This window comes from Canis lupus, chromosome 30 (assembly GCF_048164855.1).
Source record: "Canis lupus baileyi chromosome 30, mCanLup2.hap1, whole genome shotgun sequence".
Lineage (NCBI taxonomy): Eukaryota > Metazoa > Chordata > Mammalia > Carnivora > Canidae > Canis > Canis lupus.
Window position 1 is genome coordinate 31,928,497 of NC_132867.1, and position 20,277 is coordinate 31,948,773.

Here is a 20,277-nt window from a genome sequence, read left to right on the forward strand (position 1 = left end):
TCATTGCAGCTTTATGGTAAGTCTTGAAATAAGCTAGTTTCGGTCTTCTGACTTTTCTTTTTCAGCAATGTGCTGGCTATCTGGGTCTTTTGCCTTTGCACATAAACTTGAGAATCACTTCATTAATAGCCACAAAATAACCTGCTGAGATTTTGATTGGGATTGCAACTGAATATAAATCCAACTGGAAAGAACTAACATTTTAACACTATTGATTCTTCCTATCCATGAACATGGAAATCTACTTTAGATTTTTTTAAATTTCTTACATCAAAATTTTGTAGTTTTTCTTATGCAGATCTTCTACTTATTTTGTTAGATTTATATCTAGGTTTTTAATTTGGGGGTGCTAATGTTAATGGTACTGTGCTTGTAATTTCAAATTCCAATTGTTCATTGTTGTAAATAGGAAAGCAATTGACTTTTGCATATTATGTTAGTATCCTACAACCTCCTATAATCACTTATTACTCTCAGGAGGGTTTTTGTTTCAGGGTTTTGTTTTATTTTGTTTTGTTTGTTTGGTCAGTTCTTTGCAATCTTCTACATAACCATGCCACCTGTAGACAAAGACAGTTTTAGGGGCACCTGGGTGGCTCAGTGGTTGAGTGTCTGCCTTTAGCTCAGATGGTGATCCTGGGGTCCCGGGATCAAGTCCCATATTGGGGTCTCCACAGGGAACCTGCTTCTCCCTCTGCCTCTGCCTCTCTGTGTCTCTCATGAATAAATAAATAAAATCCTTTTTTAAAAAGACAGTTTTATTTCTCCCTTCCCAACCTGTACACCTTCTACTACCTTATTCATAGGACTTCTAGTGCAATGTTGAATAGGAGGGAGGAGAGAAGACATCCTTGCCTTGCTCCTGATCATGGGAGAATGCATCCAGTTTTTATAATATCAGCTGTAGGGTTTTCAGTAGATACTCTTTATCAAGTTAGGGAGTGTCCCCTTTACTCCGAGTTTGTTAAGAGTTTTTGTCAGGAATGAATTTTGGATTTTGTTAAATGCTTTCTCTGCACCTATTGATATATTCACATGATTGTTCTTCTTTAGCCTGTTGATATGATTGAATATATTAATTGATTTTTGAAGTTTGGACAAGCGTTGCATAACTAGAGTAAATCTCACTTGGTCATAGTCTATTATTCTTTTTATACGTGGTTGGATTTGTTTTGCTAATATTCTGTTGAGAACTTGTACTTCTATCTCCGTGAGAGTTATCGGTCTGCAGCTTTCTGGTCGTGCATTGTCTTTATCTAGCTTTAGTATTAGGGTAATGCTGGCTTCACAGAATCTGTTAGGAAATATTCCTTCTACTTCACTCCTCTAGAAGAGATCATAGAAAATTGTTATCATTTCTTCCTTAAATATTTGGTCCTGCAAGACTTCTCTCACTTCAGATACCTGTCATAAGTATTGGGTCCCTAGTTTACCCACACTTCTCTCTGACTTGACTACAAAGTCAGGGGTTTCCATGACCTCAGGTTTGATAATTTGCTAAAATGACTCCCAGGACTCCCTAAAGTCCTTTTACTAGTACCAGTTTATTACAAAGGCTACAACTTAGGAACAACCAAAGAGGAGAGATGCATAGGACAAGGTACAGGTAGGTGGGGCATAGAACTTCCATGCCCTCTGCAAGTGGTTCACCCTGCCAGTTCCTTGATGCTACCAACCCAGAAGCTCTCCAAAACCTGCCATCAATGGGCTTCCATGGAGATTTCATCATGTAGGAATGATTGATTATTAACTCAATCTCCAGCTCCTCTCCCTGCTCCAGAGGTTGGGGGATGAGTTGAAAGTTCCAGACTTCAGTTATTATAAGGTTTAGTCTTTGTGGTGACCCACCTTGAAACTATCTGGGGTGTCCCAAGTATCACCTCGCTGAAACAAACATGTTCCTTTCACCCTTACCACACAGGAAACTACAAGGGACTTAGGAGCTTGGTATCAGGAACTGGGGACAAAGACCAAATATCTCTCTATAATACAGAACCCTTACTATATCAATCATACTACTTCTAAATTCCTAGTCTTATCATTCCCAATTCTCTACCACATCTTTGCCTATTCTCAAGCTTACTTTGCCTTTTCAGATCTTGTTTTTTTTTTCCCTGCCTTTTAGTATGCCTTGTCTTTTTCTGTTGAAAGCCAGACATGATGTATCTGATAACAAGCGCTGAGCTAAATAATCCTTTAGCATGAGATGCTATGTTTACCTGGCCAAGAGGATGTGTCTAACATTTGCTGTACCTGCACATGTCAGAGGTTTCAATTTTGTCTGGTGTCCTCATTTTATTTCCCTTGTGGTTTTGGGGTTTCCCTAAAAGCTCCTTCTTAAATAGACTTGTAATCTACTGTTTTTATCATAGAGTCCTGGGGATGTGGCGGTAAAGAACTGTGAAGGGGAAACATTCTATAATCTTATTAAATCTCAGGGCTTGGTCTTCTTTTTGATGGGCCTGAGACTGAGCTGTGACCTTCAGAGGGGTTCCTTGATCCCACCTCCCCCTCATTTTTTCTCCCCTTATGATAGACAAGAAGGCTCAAGGGGGCTAAGCTGTCTAATTGCCCTTGAGCTGAGTAGGATTAGGTTCAGGAGAATGTCTCTCTTCCCCACGCCTGAGTGGCTCACTGGTTGAGCATCTGCCTTTGGCTCAGGTGGTGATCCTGGGGTCCTGGGATCGAGTCCTGCATCAGGGATCCTGCTTCTCCCTTTGCCTATGTCTCTGCCTCTCTCTCTCTATGTCTCTTATGAATAAATTTTTAAAAAATATTTTTTAAAAAAACAAGATAATGAGGGACTCTCTATCTTCCCTCTCTACCTACCTTGAACACCTTGATGGGTGGGGGACTGGGGTAACAAGAACAGGGAGGGAAAGACCCACAGACACAGAGGAGGGAAGCGAATTTACAGTATTTGTAAAGGCCTGATGGAACAAGCCTTTTTTTTTTTTTTAAGATTTTATTTATTTATTCATGAGAGACACAGAGAGAGAGAGGGAGAGACACAGGCAGAGGGAGAAGCAGGCTCCATGCAGAGAGCCCGACGTGGGACTCGATCCTGTGTGTTCAGGATCACACTCTGGGCCAAAGGCAGGTGCCAAACGGCTGAGCCACCCAGGCGTCCCATATCAAGCCTTTACGGCTGGATGGTGGCTATTTTTATTCCTGTTTTATTGATTGGAGAATTCGGATCCGAGCGGTTTACATAACTGCTAAGTGGGGGGCCCGGGAGAGAACCCATTCGCTCATTCATTCATTCAGCGCATTTTTATCGAGTGCATAAAGGGCTGCTCTGCGCTGAGGATCCCAGGTAAACAGAGCCCCAGCCCCGGGTCCCCGCCCCCGCTGAGCTCCGGGGTCGGGGTGTTCCGGAGGGGGGTGCGGGGCTGTGGTAGGAGCCCGGTCGGTAAACGTCAATAGAGGAACCCGTCGGGTGCTCCGCCCCCCGCCGGCGACCCGGGCGTCCGCGAGCTGCCCGAGGCCGCGCTCCGAGCGCGCAGGTCCGCAGACGGTCGCTGCCCCGGGGAAGGCAGCCCCGCCGAGCGACCTCGGCGTCCCCCCGCGGAGCCCCGGCCGCCCCCGGCCCCGCGCCCGCCACAGCCCCGGGGCCGCCCGCAGCGCGCATCCGGGCCGCCGGCGCCCGAGCCCGAGCCGCAGCCGGAGCCGGAGCCGGAGCCGGAGCCGCAGCGGGAGCCGCAGCCGGAGGGGCGGGGGCGCCGGCGGCAGCGGGGGCCCGGAGGCCCGCACCCCTGCGGGGAGCCGCGAGCCCACCCTGCCGAGGTAAAGGGGCGGGCGGGGGCGGGGGGGCCGCTGGCGCGCCAGACCCCGCGGCGATCGCCGCCTCCCTCCCGCGGCCGCTTCCCGGAATCGCTCGCTGGCTCCCGGCCTCTCCGCGCTCCGCCTCCGCCTCCGCCCGCGCGGCTGCCTGCCCGCGGCGCCCCCGCCCCCCGCCCCTCCCCGCTGCACCCCCCGCCCCTCACCCCCGCGTCCCCCGCCTCGCCCCCGTGCCCCCCGCCCCTCCCCGCTGCACCCCCCGCCCCTCACCCCCATGCCCCCCGCCCCTCCCCGCTGCACTCCGACCCCCCGCCTCTCCTGCTGTATCCCCCGCCCCTCCCCGCTGCACCCTCCGCCCCTCCCCGCCCCTCCTCGCTGCACCCCCGCCCCTCCCCGCTGCACCCCCCCCGCCTCTCCTGCTGTATCCCCCGCCTCTCCCCACTGTATCCCCCGCCCCTTCCCCGCTGCACCCCCGCCCCTCCCCGCTGCACCCTCCGCCCCTCCCCGCCCCTCCTCGCTGCACCCCCGCCCCTCCCCACTGCACCCCCCCCGCCTCTCCTTCTGTATCCCCCGCTTCTCCCCACTGTATCCCCCGCCCCTCCCCGCCCCTCCCCACTGCACCCCCACCTCTCCTGCTGTATCCCCCGCCCCTCCCCGCTGCACCCCCCTCGCCTCTCCCCGCTGTACCCCCCGCCCCTCCCCGCTGCACCCCCCTCGCCTCTCCCCGCTGTACCCCCCGCCTCTCCCCGCCGCACCCCCGCCCCTCCCCGCCGCGCCCCCCGCCCCTCCCCGCCGCGCCCCCCGCCCCTCCCCGCCGCGCCCCCCGCCTCTCCCCGCCGCGCCCCCCGCCCCTTCCCCGCCGCGCCCCCCGCCTCTCCCCGCCGCGCCCCCCGCCCCTTCCCCGCTGCACCCCCGCCCCTCCCCGCTGCACCCCCTCCCACCTGACCCCACCCACCCCCAGCCGGGCCGGTCGGCGGGGCATCCGCCGCGCTCCTCCGCGCGCTCCGCTCCCCGCCGCCCCCGGGAGCCCTGGGTCTTTGCACCGTGCCCCGCGCCCCCCGCCCCCGCCCCCGCCCCGCTCCCACCGAGGATGCTCGGGACCCCCGGGGCACTGGGGGCGGCGAGACGTGAGCCCTGGAGCCGTGCGAGGGTCCTGTGCCTCGGAATCCACTGGGCCTTGCGAACCTGGGGTGCCCCGTCTCTGGGGCCTCGGTCCGGTCCGCGGCCGCCCCCGCGAGGACACCCGGCGGGAGCCGGTCACCGAGGGGCGACGGGGCCTTGGGGGCCCCGAGGTCCTCCCAGACCCCCCAGCCCCTGCTTGGAAGCTGGGTTCGGGAGGAGGGCGGGAGACGGGGATGTGGGGAACCGGGTGCGAGTGGATGCTGGAGTTTCAACCCCGGGGAATTCAGCTAGTGGTGAGCGCGACCTTATTGAGCAACTCTAGATATCTCGCCTCGTTTTTAAAATTCTTGTAATATTTGTTTGGTTTCCTTGCTTTTGTTTGAGAAGAGGTCTTTTATAAACAGGCCGGAGGGGTCACATCTGCGTCTGTTGAGCAGGGGGGTGCGGAGGGGGGCTCAGGGACTCTGCACGGGTCCACGCTCCCCGGGGGTCCTACTACCTGACCCCGGGGACTGAGACCTCAGGTCGTCCCCTGTCGCACACCTTGGCAAGGTTTCTGAGTCACCTCCCTCCTCCCGCTTGCCTTTCGGGTTTGGGGACAAAAGGATGGAAGCAGAGGCCACACCAAAATGTGCCCTGAACACTGAGGGGGGCACTGGAAGGGATGAACACTGGGTGTTATACTCTAAGTTGGGAAATTGAACTCCAATTAAAAAAAAAAAATACATAAAAAGAAAAAGAAATGGCCAAAAAACCCCAAAAAACAAACAAAAAAAACCCAAGAACCAAAATGTGCCCTGAAGAAAACATCTTTTCAACTTCCCTAGCAGTATGGGCTTCGTTGATAAGATTTGACCTGTTAGTTCCAGGAAACAGTTTGAACTTTTTAAGTTCTAACAGTTCACCAGCTGGCTTTCCATTTTAAAACATCAAAAATCTGCCGGGCTTTTTTATTCCTACCTGAGTTTCCTCTAAAGTTCCTCGTGTATTTATTTAAAAGTTAAAGAAAAAAATCTCCCTGAAATTTGGTTCCTGTGATTTTTTGACAAATGGTAATTTGTCTAAAAAAAAAAAAAAAAAATCAGAACCCCAGCCCCAGAGATAGTCTTGGAAGTGAAACTATTAAAATATACGTTTCATCTCTCCCACTTGCACACAGCACTACTGAACTCATTTTTCTGTTCTATTTATAAATATTCAAACTGTTGAACAGTCAATGGCATATAATCTTCTTTGACTATCAGCCATCTTATCTTAGAAAAACTAAAATGCCACTGAGTGTAAGATGCACTTTTTCATGTAAAATTTTTAGGAAGTACTAAAACACACACATTCTGATTTCAAAGATGTTTGGATGTAAGAAAGAAACGTGCATTTTTTAAAAATTTTTTTGAAACGTGCATTTTATAAAGTGTAAAATGTCATCTGAGCAGAAGCAGAGCTTGACAGTACTTTGCCTGAGGATGCTGCATTCATTCTGAGAGTGAAGCTGCTTGGTGTGCGATTCTAGGAGAATAAAGGAAAAGGTGTTAGTTGGGAGAGCAGGTAGGCCGAAGTGTCCTGGGAAGTCCAGAAAAGAAGAAAAAAGTGAGAGACAGGGAGGGGTTGAGAGCCACTGAACATTTTCTCTGGAGCCAGCAGGAAAATGAGGATGCTTGGTTTCCCCGTAAGCCAGAGTCCACGGGAGAGATAGTCTTAAGCATTGTTTGTGTTCTTGTTTTAATTCTGAGGGCTTTATATGTATATATAGTTAAAATTTGGGGTGCCTGGGTGGCTTAGTAGGTTGAGCCCTCTTGGTTTGGGCTCAGGTCTGGACCTTACGGTTGTGGGATTGAGGCCCCCATGGGGCCCTGAGCTCAGCACAGAGTTGGCTTGGGATTCTCTCCCTCTCCCTCCCCCTCCTCTCAAATAAATAAATAAATAAAACCTTTAAATGTATTTACAATTTGAGTATGCCTGACCACCAGAAACTATACTGGCGAATCAACAACAATCTTAAAAAGACTCCCTAATAGACAGGAAAGAAGAAAACAGGGCCTTAGCATACTTGACTTTTTCCTTTTCTGGCAAAGGGGCAGTAGTCAGAGGCCGTGAGATGGGGAAAGTCAGCTGGGTGAGTGGGAGCTGGGAAAGCCAGTGCCAGGATCAGGAGAGCCATCCGCAGGCCCAGTGGTTGACCTTGCCTCACCTCTCCACTAGTCAGTGCACCTGCGTGCAGAGCGTGTACCAAACCTTCCAGGAGAAAGCAGGGCCCCAGTATCCTGACATCTGTCTCTACCTTGACTGAGCACCCCATCCCAGAGCCAGTCCTTCAGGCTCAAGAAACTGCTCAGTCTTTACAGAACAAACTGGAAAGTCAGGGTTAAGGAGGTTAAGATTTCACTCCACTATATCATAATAACAGATGACAAAGCCATCCAAGTACCAGCGAGGTGACTGGAAGTGATGCGGGGGGAGGAAGGAAGGGAGATAACGACATGGTTTGCAAAGGAGTCTTACTTAAAAAATAATATTACAGGGCACCTGAGTGGCTCAGTGGTTGAGCATCTACCTTTGGCTCAGGTCATGATCCTGGGGTCCTGGATTTGAGTTCCACATCGGGCTCCCTATGGGGAGCCTGCTTCTCCCTCTGCCTCTGTCTCTGCCTCTCAGTGTCTCTCATGAATAAATACATAAAATCTTTAAAAAATAAACATAAAAATAAAAAATAATGTTATTCCTAGATTAGAAGAAAACTTCTTCCAATGGCCTTATATCCTACAACTTGATAAAAATAGGAATTCAATTGGATAAGCTCAAAGATGAGGATATTTTGAATTGGGATGGAACAGGAGATTGTAGACTTAAGGGAATAAATTGACTGCCATGGAAACATAACCTCAGAAGAAGTAAGAAGAAGGAAAAGAATAGATACTGCTGAAAATAAAAGCTTTTTTTAAAAAGGAAAGGTTTGATTCAGGCCCAGTGAACGTAAATGAAAAAGAAAGACAAGTCAATTAGGAAGAATCTGACGTGGAAGGTAAAGAACGATCAAGCATTAGGATAATTGGGATCCCTGATGTGCAGAAATGACAAATGGGACAGAACATGCAAGTAAAGGTAAAAGAGAAGAAATTTTCTTGAAATGAAGAAAAAAATGGTCTATAGGCCCAAAGAAGTTTTTCCAGGAAATTTTCATATGGGAAAGCTCAGCATCAAGATAACTTAAATGATTTACTTTTTTTTTTTTTCAAGAGAAGACTTATTTAGGAATCCAAGAAGAAAAAGTAAACAAAAGAGGGACAAACCAGACCAGGACAGCCTCAGACTCCCTAGTGCTAAATGCCAGAGGATGGAGGTTCCCAGAAGTGTTCTAAGTGGAGGATACTGTCCCCAGAAGGGTGTTTTATTCAGCTAAGATGTCATTTGAGGTAAGAGTCAACAGGCAGGCCTTCTCAAATATGAACGAGCCAAGGGAATTCAACACTCAGTGAGCCCTCTTTGGGAAAAACTGCTGGTTTGGAAAAATTCAGCAAATTAGCAAATTAAGAGATAAATCAAAATAAAGAACCCAAGCATACCATAGAGAACTCATGCTCAAAAGGAGCATTAGTAAGTGTTTATATGAATGTAGAATTAATACTGGACAGCTTTGGAAATTGTAGGTAGAATAAAATGTGATTGTTACATCAACCTAGACACAAAAATCAATAAACCAAAAAAAAAAAAAAAAAAGACGTAGGGAGGAAGATGGGAGGGAAAAGAGAGTAGTAAAATTCTCATCTTTGAAAGTATGGATCAATAAATATGGTTTAATAGTAAAAGGTGCTGTGAACATATAATACCCCAACTTTCTGATGTCTCTGTCACCTTTTCTTTGAAACATTATGAAGATATTTTAGGAACTTATTCTTATCTAAAGAGAAGAAGAATTCTAATTCCAACAATTCCTTCATCTTTTGAGTTTTCTTTCCCAAGTATAGTTAAATTTAGACAGAAATGGTCTGCATGTGTGTTAGGAAGGCCCTAAATACACATGCATAGAAAGATCTCTGGGATTATGTCCACCTAATGTTAATGATGGAAATACCTGGATGCTGGAATTTGCACTGTTACACATTTTTAATTTTTTTAATGAGCACACAAGAGAAGTTCTACAGGAATAAGAAAGCCATTTGAAAACTCAACTAGAAACAAACATGCCAAGATGTTAAAATAACAATGGTTGGTCTTGGGTGGTAGAAATAAGGATGATTGTTACTTTCTTCTTTCTATTTTGGGGGGTTTTCCCCCCTAATTTTTAGGGGAAAATATACGTAATTGTATTTGTGTAGGATTTCTAAGTCCAGTCCGTTCATTACTCATTGACTACCAATGTTATGCCGGGTGTCAGGCCAGATAGAAGAGACCCTAATGTTCTCCACCAGGAGCCTGGGAAGCCTCAAACTCCTTGAGGGTTGGCCATCTGTCCATCTGTTGGAGGAGTTGGAATTCAGAGAAGAATCATTTCACTTTCTAGTGTCTACTTGAGCAGGGCCCTGAAAGGCAGCAGGGTTGGCTGAGGTGTCAGAGGTGAGGGTTGCTCCAGGAGCAGTGGAACAGGGAGCCAGGGTAGGGTGAGGGGCACCTAGAGAGCCAGAGCAGGGTGAGAGGCACCCAGAGCTGGGCACCTGTGTGGAGCAGTGACTCCTGGGAAGACCAGGAAGGCTGAAAACAGCCTTGAATTCAACCCAAGGTGCAGGATGACTTGTCAGGTGACAGGGAGCTGCGGACTGGGCTGGCCGCAGAATGTTCTGGTCCCAGAGCAAAAGGAAGATGCAGGGTTTGCGTGTCTATAGAGCAAGATTTAGGGAAGGCCCTAAACTATAAAGCTTTTCCTTTTCTTCCATTGTCTCTGTCTCCCAACTTGTCACTTTCATTTTTACAGTGTAACCTCACCCCAAGTAAAGAAATAAAATTTTACATAATTAGCAGGCATTTCCCCATTCTACTTTCTGCTGTGCAAAGCCAGATCTAAGAGCATTTAATTCGTATGGGGAATCACCAGATTACATAACTGGCATCTCACAGCACATTTTAAGAGGGTACCTCGAACTAACCAGAAGAAGCAAACTTAGGCCAGACTTGGGGAGGAGGAAAGAGGTCCCTCCAGGCATGCCCCTGCCCCAGAGGCATTCGCTCATGCCCCAGGGTTACTGTCAGGGCCAGCACAGCTCTCTGCAGCTGCCCGATGCCACTCCACCCCTTGCGACTCTGGGCACACATGTACTTGGGACCTAAGGGAGCTGGGATCCCCCGTCTTGCTAGCCGCCCTGTACCCCAGCCTGGGTTGGGCTCATCCAGCCCAGAATCCCTCCTTCCCAAGGACCTGCTGTCTCTCAACCCCAATATCCAAAGGTCTTTATTGTTTTTTTAAGATTTTATTTATTCGTTCATGAGAGACCCAGAGAGAGATGCAGAGACATAGGCAGAGGGAGAAGCAGGCTCCCCACAGGAAGCCCAATGTAGGACTCGATCCCAGGACCCCAGGATTATGACCTGAGCCAAAGGCAGACGCTCAACCACTAAGCCACCCAGGTGTCCCATCCAAAGGCCTTTAAACCTCTGCATGTGCTAGGTACCTGGGTCAAGGCTGACCTGGATGCTCATCCTCACCAGTCCAGCTAGCTGCCCCCCTGGGTGAGGCCAGCCTGGAACACGGGCAACGTTCACCCTGCCAGGCCCCCATCCTGCCTGCTTCCCCCCCAGGAGGGCATCAATACAACATGGCACTTTCCAGCCATGTGACCCAGCTGGTACCCCACTCAGAGGATATCAGCAGTTCCCATTGTAGAGAGAGAGGCCAGACGGGGCCTGGGACCCCATCCCATGGGGGAAGGAGGGCAAGACCGAGTGTGAGCTGAGGCTCCAAGCTCACCATGGATCCCTCTGTCCCATCAGACTTCGTCAACAAAACACAAGTTCAAAAATAAGATCATTAGGAATTTCAAGCCAGCCACAGGAAGGCAGCAAACCAAGCACGGAACCCTTCTGCCTACAGGACCCAGGAGGGGAAGTGAGGGAAGAGTTAACAGAGATAAGAGTGACCACAGCTATGCCTTAGGGAGGTTGATCTGTAGTCAGGGTGAGTTCTCAGGCGCTTCATTAACGATTCCAGGCAGGATGCCAAGACAGGAAATTAGATCTTCTAAACAAGCAGGAATCTAGTTACTAGACATTGGGTTGGAAGTGGAGTACAGCTCCTCAAGAGCAAAGAGGAGAAGACACATTCCCCTGGCTCACAGGGGGTGAGTGACTTACAATTGTGTAACTGCGTGTGTGTGTGTGTGTGTGTGTGTGCGCGCGCACATGTGCCTCTCAGCCACTGAAGAAATGAAGTGTTCCACAGATGAGAGCAAAGGTGAAGATGTGCCACCATCAGGAAAGGACAGAGGGGTGAGAGGCCACAGGGCAGATGTTCAAGTGCAAGGGGGTGCCACCCCCATGTGGCATTCTGCACTCCAGATGCGCCCACAACCGTGCAGTCCGCCTGCCGGGGAGTAATGGTGGGAGATGACCTCACACATAGCAAAGAGCTCTGGAGATGTTCTCAATGGGCACAGAATTGTGGCATAAGTTGTAGGCAGAGGTGCCTGGATAGCTCAGGGGTGGTGGAGTCTTCAGCAGGGTTGGCAGTTTTAACCTGGAATCCCTTGGATTCTCTAGGAGGGCACCCTGGTGGGACCTGTTGCCCTCATAATCAAGAGGACTTTTTTTTTTTAATTAATTAATTTATTTGACGGACTTTTTAAAATTAATTTATTTATTTGACGGAGAGAGAAAGAGTGCACAAGCAGGGAAAGGGAGAAGGAAAAGCAGGCCCCATGCAGAGCAGGGAACCAGACACGGCGCTCGATCCCAGGACCCCGGGATCATGACCTGAGCGGAAGGCAGACGTGCAACCACTGAGCCCTCTAGACGCCCCCCAAGAGGACTTTTTCATTTGTTTTGAGCTTGAACTAAAGTCTGCTACTTTGTGGCCTTTCTTCAGTCTCAACTTGGGGCCTGAGGCAGCTACAGTGTTGGGGAGTACAAAACACCCAGAACCTATAACTGTACCACTGACAGAAGCCCTGAGGCATAAAATTCAGGAAGAATTTCTCAGCTTGGAGTGAGGAATGTTCCTGACTGTGACTCAAAATGCAGATGCCAAGAAAGAAAAAAGCTTTAAAACTGAAAACATACACCTCAGAAACTCATGGGTGAGATTTTTTTTTTTTTTAATGCCAGCATGAGCAAATCAAAGGGCAAGTTGACAACAGAGGAGAAAATGAAGTGATTTGTATCACAGACCAAGGGCCAGGTTCCCTCATACTTAAAAGAGTTCCTACAAACAAACCAATAAGAAAACAGGCTACAACTCAGTAGAAAGATGAACAAAGGAACACACAGTTGACAAAAAAAGGAAATACAAGTAGCTCTTACATGTATGAAAAGGTAGACAAGTCAGAACAGAGAGATAGAAGTGTGTGTGAGTGGGGAAAAAATTGGTTTTTATTTACGAATTTGGTTTTCCAAAGTCCAAGAGTGGGGTGTCTGGGTGGCTCAGTCAGCGAAACGTCTGCCTAGGGCTCTGGTCATGATCCCCGGGTCCCGGGATCGAGTCCCTATAGGGAGCCTGCTTCTCCCTCTGCCTGTGCCTCTGCCTCTCTCTGTGTTATTTGTTATTTTTGAATAACAAAAATAAAATCTTTTAAAAAGAATAATAATTACCTGCTTCAGCATCTGGATCACCTCATACTGATTTCCTTTCAGATGTGATAGTAAAGAGAAGACTTAATAACCAAGATGGTTTGGAACCAGAATGCTTCCCTGGTGAGACCACAGAACCTGTATCTCGTGGGTAAGTGTTACTTTTGCCTGAGCTCTTGTAGGAGCAAGCCAGCCACATCACCATCCCCCAGAGCCCTGTCGGGGAGTAGCAAATGGATTTCCCTGACCGGGGCCCAGCATCAGCCTGTCCAAGGCCAAGAGCTAAATGGATCGTAGATAGGAAGCCTGGACGGATGGTCTGGTTTCTGCCCTACTCTTCATTTTAAGAAGACAAACAAATACCCAAGAATGACTCGGTGATGATGGAGAGTATCCTCCTAAGCACTGTGAGGAGCTAATTTCTTTTAATGCCCTCATTCTAATCCAGGGAGGAGTTTCTCATCCTACTCCCAAACTTAGGAAGAGGCCAAGCCCCTTCCCTCCTAGCACATCACCAGACTGAAAAGTCATCCCTGAACATCGGTTTCTGTGATTCATTTATTCCTGACTTTTTTCTGCAGTCCTATTCCACTCTTTCTCTACGTTTCTTTTGATTCTATTTCACTGTCACTGTGTCATCTGTTCCATAGCTTATCAGTAGGGGATCCATGAGTGGGACACTTCTCCCTTTATAGAACTGTCCATGCCTGTAACCCCTCCCGTCCCAAGTCACTGTGACATCCAGAAAGCAAAGGAGAGTCCCCAATTCCTGTCACCATTGATTTTCTTCCTACACCACCCCTGACAAATGTCTTTAAAATGTAAACTAACAACCTGTGAAATTCATAGTCTGAGACCTTCTCCAGACAGATGACTGTTTCTCGGGGCGCACGCCCAACCAGTCAGCCCTGTTATTCCACATCAACCCCCAGACAGACCTTATTTTAGATTCACTCGGGTGGAAACCTGTGGACCATGTGCTGCTGATACCAACACCCGTCCTCCAAGAACCATTTACTTGAGCATTTTTTAGCACAAGGAAGGAAGTATCGATCCAACATTAAGACGTGGGTACAAAAAAAAAAAAATTAAAAAAAAAAAAGCCAGGCTCAGAGCAAAAATTACAGATTCAGCCTGGAGAGGGTATTTTTGCTTATCTAATATTTTTTTTTTCCTCTTCCCAGTGTGTATCAGCTTCGTGTTTGGCGTGTCATCTGCGTTTCCTGGTAAGAGGTTTTCTTGGCTTGCCTGAATTTTGTGGAAGGGCCAGACTATTGGGGTGACCATTCAGAAGTGTAAAATGTGGGGAATTTGATTTTTGATTGCAGAACTGTTGCCCATTTTGTTTGAATCCTTTTTCTTAGATTTTCTCAAATACTCTCCTTTTTCTCTGTCAATGGAGCCAAAATCAGCCAAATTTTCATATTTCTCTCTCAGAACTCTTAGAAGAAATTACCACCCCCCCCAAAAAAAAAAGAAATAAATTAATTAAAATGACACCAGAAGTCATTTTAGAACTCATTAAAAGGGACACCTGGGTGGTTCAGTGGTTGACCGTCTGCCTTTGGCTCGGGTTGCAATTCTGGGGTCCTGGGATGGAGTCTGGTATCAGGCTCCCTGCTCAGCGGGGAGCCTGCTTCCCCCTTTCCCTCTGCCTACTTGTGTCTCTATCTCTATCTCTATCTCTCTGTCACATAAATAAGATCTTTTTTTTAAAAAATTTAAAAATAAGACTCCTTAAAAGAATATTCGATTTCAAACCCCTTAATTGAAGAATGAGAAGGCACAGATTATGTCAAACAGAAAATAATCCAGAAATAATTTCCCCTTCATTTGCATTCTTCCACCTGCTGTCTGGTACCTGGTGCCAGACAAAGGAAAATAATTTTTTTGAACCAAACATCTTGCCTGCATCTATAAATCTGTCCACATAATCTCATTCTGCATTAACTCCATGTCCAACCTTGTGATGAGGGCAGGAGATGAAGAATTCACAGCCAAGAAGAAAAGTCCTGAGTCTAAATCACAGACAACTTAGAGGATCATAAAAATTGAATTTGGAAAAAAAAAAAAGACTTGAACAGGATTTGACAGGTAGAGCTTTCGAGTCTCACTTGCCACCAGCTTCCCAGCTACGTAACATTGTATAACTCAAGTGCTCAGTGTCATATGGTCTGCAGAATGGGTCTCTCACTAGCACTGACTTCATTTTTTTAAGATTTTATTTATTTATTCATGAAAGATACAGAGAGAGGCAGAGACGTAGGCAGAGGGGGAAGCAGGCTCCCTGTGGGGTGCCCGATGAGGGACTCGATCCCAGGACCCCGGGATCACGACCTGAGCCAAAGGCAGACGCTCAACCACTGAGCCACCCAGGGGCCCCTCACTAGCACTGACTTCAGCATTGTTGCTCTGATTAAATGCCTGGGAAGGGCCAGTCAGGGCATGTGTCATCTGCTCCCTCCTTCCATGACCTGGGAGTAAGTGCACGGGAGGTTCAGAGGAGGGAAAGCAGCCAATGGGCTGAGCTGCTTAGGGAGCCTGCAGGAGGGAGTTGAGAGAATGAGACGGACACGGATCATTTTGATCCAATGAACCACTGAGAGTCCACGATGACTGAGTGAGCCCAGTTCTGTTTCCGCGGTGCTGAGTTCTGTTTCCTAAGCTGGCCTGCCCCTAACGATATGTTGCTCTGTTGCTCGTGAATGATTCTTTGACTTCATTTCTTGTCTCCACTAGAACCACCTCCTTCCTGGGTTTCCAAGACCCCAGGGTTTCTCTGCTGGGCAGGTGGGCTCCAGATCCCAACGAACAGATGGGACGATCTTGGGTTCCAGATTCAGTGTCTCTTTCTTGTCTCCTGTTTCCTTTAGATTTGTCGGATAAATTTTGCACTTTCAAGGTGACTTTTCGAAATTTCCGGCTTATCTTATCATGGGAATTAAAAAACCATTCGGTTGTGCCAGATCGCTATACATTACGGTACACGGTCATAAGGTTGGTTTGACGTCTCACTTTCTTGCTTGCTTAAGTATATTAGCTTTCTATTAATTGGGGAGTGGGGAAGAGTTGTGACCTGACTTGTGCTGGAGCTCCTCTCTTCTCTCCCACTCTCTCTATTCTGAATTCAGAGCTTTAAAAGGCCAAGTCCATTTTGAATTAAATTGGATACTTTAACAAACCTCAGACTGGCTTTGACAAAGCTTGGATTTATAACCATTTCTACGGGTTAAAGCCACCGAAGCAAAATAATCACTGTGTATGGTTTTCACAATTACTCCTCTCACTCAGCTAAGCCTGAACATTTCAAGCGCTATTTTCAAGAGAGAAAGAAATAATAAAAGCGCTATTTTCTGAGGACAGGATTCCAAATATCTGGTGACCATATTGATGTTGTGTTCACTTTTCTTTACCCAGGGAGGCATGTGGGCACATCAGAAAGCTGCCTCGTCCAGTCTAGGAGAGGCCCAGGTCCACAGGCTGGGCTTGATTACTGAGCAACCGTGACCTTCGGGCACAGAGCTCAGCTTCTCTGAGCCAAGTGTCCTACTTAGAGGAGGCTGCAAAGATTAATGACATAATGGATGGAGCCCTCAATGGCTTTCTTTTCCCGATGTCTAACATCACCCTTATAAGTTGTTATTTTTATCTAGTTGCCTCTCCAAGTTTCTTTTGTGTGCTGTTTATTTGGCTAAGAGCTGTTACTACTACTGACTGGCTTGGTGGAAGGCCTCTTGTGAGTTTTTCTTGTGACTGCCAAAGTCCTAGTTTCTCTTTGCATTAGGTGGTGATAGGTATCACCCCCCTTACCTTTCTGAAGCTCAAAAAATCAGTGTCTGTGTTGTCCCTACATAGCACAGGCTGACTTAGGACTAGACCCTGTGATCCTCAGCTGGAGAGAGGGCTTCAGGGAGGACGCTCATGATTTTTCTGTAGGGGCAGGGAGATCTGGGGCCTTTACCACAAAAGCGTAAGGTTTGTTCATGCACTTATCCAGCAAATATTTACTGAGCACTGACTGCATGCCAGGGGTCCGACCATAAACCAAAGTCCTTGACCTCTTGGAGCCTAGAATAGATATTCTGAAAGTAGGCAGATATCAATGAACAAATAAAGATATAATGTGGTAGGTGCTGGTAAACAATGTGCAGAAAAATGAAGACAGGCAAGAGGGATTAGGAGAGAAGAGGGTAAGGAATTCCAGTTTAAATAAGGTGGTGAGGGCAGATGACTTGGTATAGTGATATTTGGGCAGAGCTGTAAAGAAATGAAGAAGTTAAAAAGAAATGAAGTTGATCATGCAGTTAGTGGATTCTCGTCACATAAATGCTGAAGTTTTCCTTTTGCCATTTCTTTTCCTTCTAAAGTAGACCAGACCAGGTGAAGATTGTTGAGCACTGTTCAAATACCACAGCATCATCTTGTGACCTAACAGACGTGTGGGAGGTCCTGCCTGAGACCTACTCCATCAGAGTTGATGGATTCAGAGGGAACACAACGCTGGTCCAGTGTAGCAGCTATTTATTCCTGGTAACACACAGTGAGTGGATCTCTGTTTATCATCACCATAATTGTCATCAAGATCATCGTTATTTGCTTTGCCTTGAAATAGGAAGGTCCTCAAAGGTGTCTCAGACTCAGGGCTAGGTGCACCGCTTGGCCCTGCCACTTCCTAGCTCTGGAACTGTGAAGCATTTACATTGCCTCTCTGAGCCTCTGTTTTCTCATCCCAAAAGTGTAATGATAATCTGTACTTGGCAGAGGATTCCTCTCGGCCTGTGTGAGGCAGGCATTCTGGCAGCAATGGCCGTGGCTTTCTACTATATTTCAGAACCCGAGAGGAAGTAGACAGTGAGGTCTTGATGGCCTGAATCTGAGCTGTCGCAACTCTTTGGGTCAGTGTTTTCCTTCATACTGCAACCCCTCCCCTGGATCATAACCCAGTAGCTCTTATCTGTGTGAGTGGGTCTGTCTCTCTCTTCTTTTCCAATGACTGGAGTCAGCTCCCTATGGCACTTGCATTAATAGCTCCAGGGCAGTTGCCAGTGGTCCTCAGCCAGACTCCAGCACTTCTTCAGTGTCCTAATTTGCAACCTATTTCCAAAAGAAAGATTCCATTTCAGCTCCCTGTTAAAGGCTGTGTGGGTGTGCACTCACACATACGTGCTTTAGCAAAGTGATAATGACCAAATCCCACTGCCGCCAACAACTTAGATGTGAGGTTCATTGGAATTGGGTGTGTACATTTAGGTGTGTGTATACATCTACATTCCTGTGTGTGTCCAAAAAAGAAAAGAAAGGAAAGCGCCACTTCTAGATTATGGTATTCAGACTATTGCAAAAATAGTTAAAGTAAGAATGAGATGTCATTTTTCAAGACCCCATAATTATTAAAACTATCTAGCTACCCAGGTGTAGAGGAAACACAGGGAGTGTGCCACAGTATGGTCTTTCTGAAAGTATTTGGCAGTATGTGTTAAAACCTTAATGTGTGCCTCCTCTAATCTAGAATTCCTCTTTAATAATTCATTCTAAAGAAATAATTGTGGATGAATGTCATGATTTAGCTCCAAGAATGCTCATTGACACAATGATTCTATTCAGAAAATTTAGAGACTATCTAATGTTCAAAACAGCAAATCAATTAAGTTATGGTCCAGCCAGCCACTTAGTGGAATAGAATCGACCATTGAAGAGTCACAGTGAACATCAGGGGTCAGCCAACTTTCCATAAAGGACCAGAAAAGAAATACTTTAGACCTTATGGGCCACATATCGTACACTATATCACCTTCTTTAATTGTATTGCCACGCTTCCCAAAATAAAAACCACTCTGAACTGGCAGACCGTGCAGAAATCTAACTCATAGGCCAGTTGGCCAGCCCTCAATAGAGATAAATATGCATTAATGTATTTATGAAATGAGTTAAGTGCAATATATACCATGCAAAACTGTGGGTAAGAATGATTTAATTTAGGGGTGTGTGTGTGTGTTGTACACTAGTTCAGCTTATATACGTATGTATATATATTTACAGTCGTACATTAGAGACAAAAGATGGTTAACCACATTCAGGCACAATTTGTTTTCTACTATTTCCACAATGGTTGGGTATTACTATAATATGAAAAGAAGTCATTTTTACTTTCATATTTGGAATACAGCTTGAAAATTGGGAAAGACTGACCTTCATCCCAAAACCTATCCTCCATTTCTCCATTAAGTAATTACACCACTTTTATTGTTCTCAATTTTTCACTAATAAAAATGTATAACCCATGCCTCAACTAGGACCATAGGTAGGTTAAAGAGAAGAAGATAGTTGTCTCCCTGTGAAAATTGATGTGAGAAACAAAGGCAGAAGAGAAATTATTAAATTTCCTTACTCCCTACAGCCCATTGACAAGTCCTTCAAACAGGCAGAGTGACATTCCTCTAGGACATTCCTCTAGTCCCCTCTAGGGACTCAACTGCCTACTTTGCTAAAGGCAAAAGGCAATCTTAGCCCAATCTCCGGGATCCTGGAAGTCTACTTTAACATATGAAAATTCCTTTAGAAATTTCCTTTATCTCTAAACCCCACAAGATATGTGTTGGCAATCATCCCCCAAGTATATGACCCACCAATACACATCTGAAGGGTCTCATGACTAAGGTTTTACTAGACAGTAATAAATGACCTTTTCCCAACAATAGCTGGCTCCCTCAAGGTCCTGGAAACCTTGCTTCCAAAATTCCTTAGACACACTCTCCCTAACCCCCTCCCAACTTAAGAGTATATCATGGGCCACTCCTCATGACCCCAGTGCAACTCTTTCTGCAGGACAGGGGTCCTGTACCCATGCTTTAATAAAATCACCTGTTTGCACCAAAGAGAGAGAGAGAGGAGATAGTTGTCAAGAAATCAGGTTGTATTACAGCCCTGGAAATACTACTGTTAAACATTGGGATTTGTTTCTGATTTTGTTTTTTAAACAGTGTCTTTGGAACCACCAGAGTTTGATATTGTTGGCTTTACCGACCACATTAATGTCCTAGTGAAATTTCCACCTGTCATTCCCAAGATACTAGGTGGAGGAGTATTAAAGTTTTACTTATCACTCATCATCGAAGAACAGTCAGGGAACATTGTCAAAAAGGTAAGTGGTCAAAACAGTTCTGAGTTGGCAATGAATATATTCGACGCTCTTCTTTTAAAAAAGACATTTGTAGGGGCACCTGTGTGGCTCAGTTGGTTGGGCATCTGCCTTCAGCTCAGCACATGATCCTGGAGTTTTAGATAAGCCCTGCATTAGGCTCCCTGATCAGCGGGAAGTCTGCTTCTCCCTCTGCCCCTCCCCCTGCTCATGCCTTCTCTCTCTCTCTGTGTGTCTCTGTCTCTCTCTCTCTCTCTCTCTGTGTGTCTCTCTCTTTCTGTCTCTCTCTCATATAAATAAATAAAATTCCTTTTAAAAAAAAAAGACATCTGTAATGATTAGAACAATTAAGGCCAAAAGATCTGAGGCAGTGGGTCTGATTTTAGGAAAGAAGTCTTCCTAAGTTCCTTCATTGTGGAAATACATTGACTTAGCCTAGCAGTGTGGTCTTCTTTCAAAGAATAAGTCCCTTGCACAGCATCAGGGGACACACAGGAAAGAGAAAGGAGTGTAGTGTAGATGAAGAG

General features: G+C 46.8%; 1 protein-coding gene across 5 annotated transcripts in view; it reads left to right on the forward strand.

Moving 5' to 3' along the window:
* The first annotated feature begins 3,181 nt into the window (after positions 1 to 3,181).
* The window catches only part of IFNAR2 (interferon alpha and beta receptor subunit 2), a 31,496-nt gene continuing 14,400 nt past the window's right edge, over positions 3,182 to 20,277 (forward strand). Inside the window, exons 1-6 of one of the 5 annotated variants that reach the window (XM_072806798.1) lie at positions 3,182 to 3,316; positions 12,676 to 12,763; positions 13,797 to 13,838; positions 15,486 to 15,609; positions 16,980 to 17,152; positions 19,593 to 19,753. In XM_072806798.1, coding sequence (XP_072662899.1) covers positions 12,709 to 12,763; positions 13,797 to 13,838; positions 15,486 to 15,609; positions 16,980 to 17,152; positions 19,593 to 19,753 — 555 coding nt within the window. In that variant the 5' untranslated portion in view covers positions 3,182 to 3,316; positions 12,676 to 12,708. Of the gene's footprint in view, positions 3,317 to 3,643; positions 3,787 to 8,191; positions 8,313 to 12,675; positions 12,764 to 13,796; positions 13,839 to 15,485; positions 15,610 to 16,979; positions 17,153 to 19,592; positions 19,754 to 20,277 lie in introns of those variants that run through there. The other 4 variants (XM_072806800.1, XM_072806801.1, XM_072806796.1 and 1 more) reach the window with 4 other exon arrangements.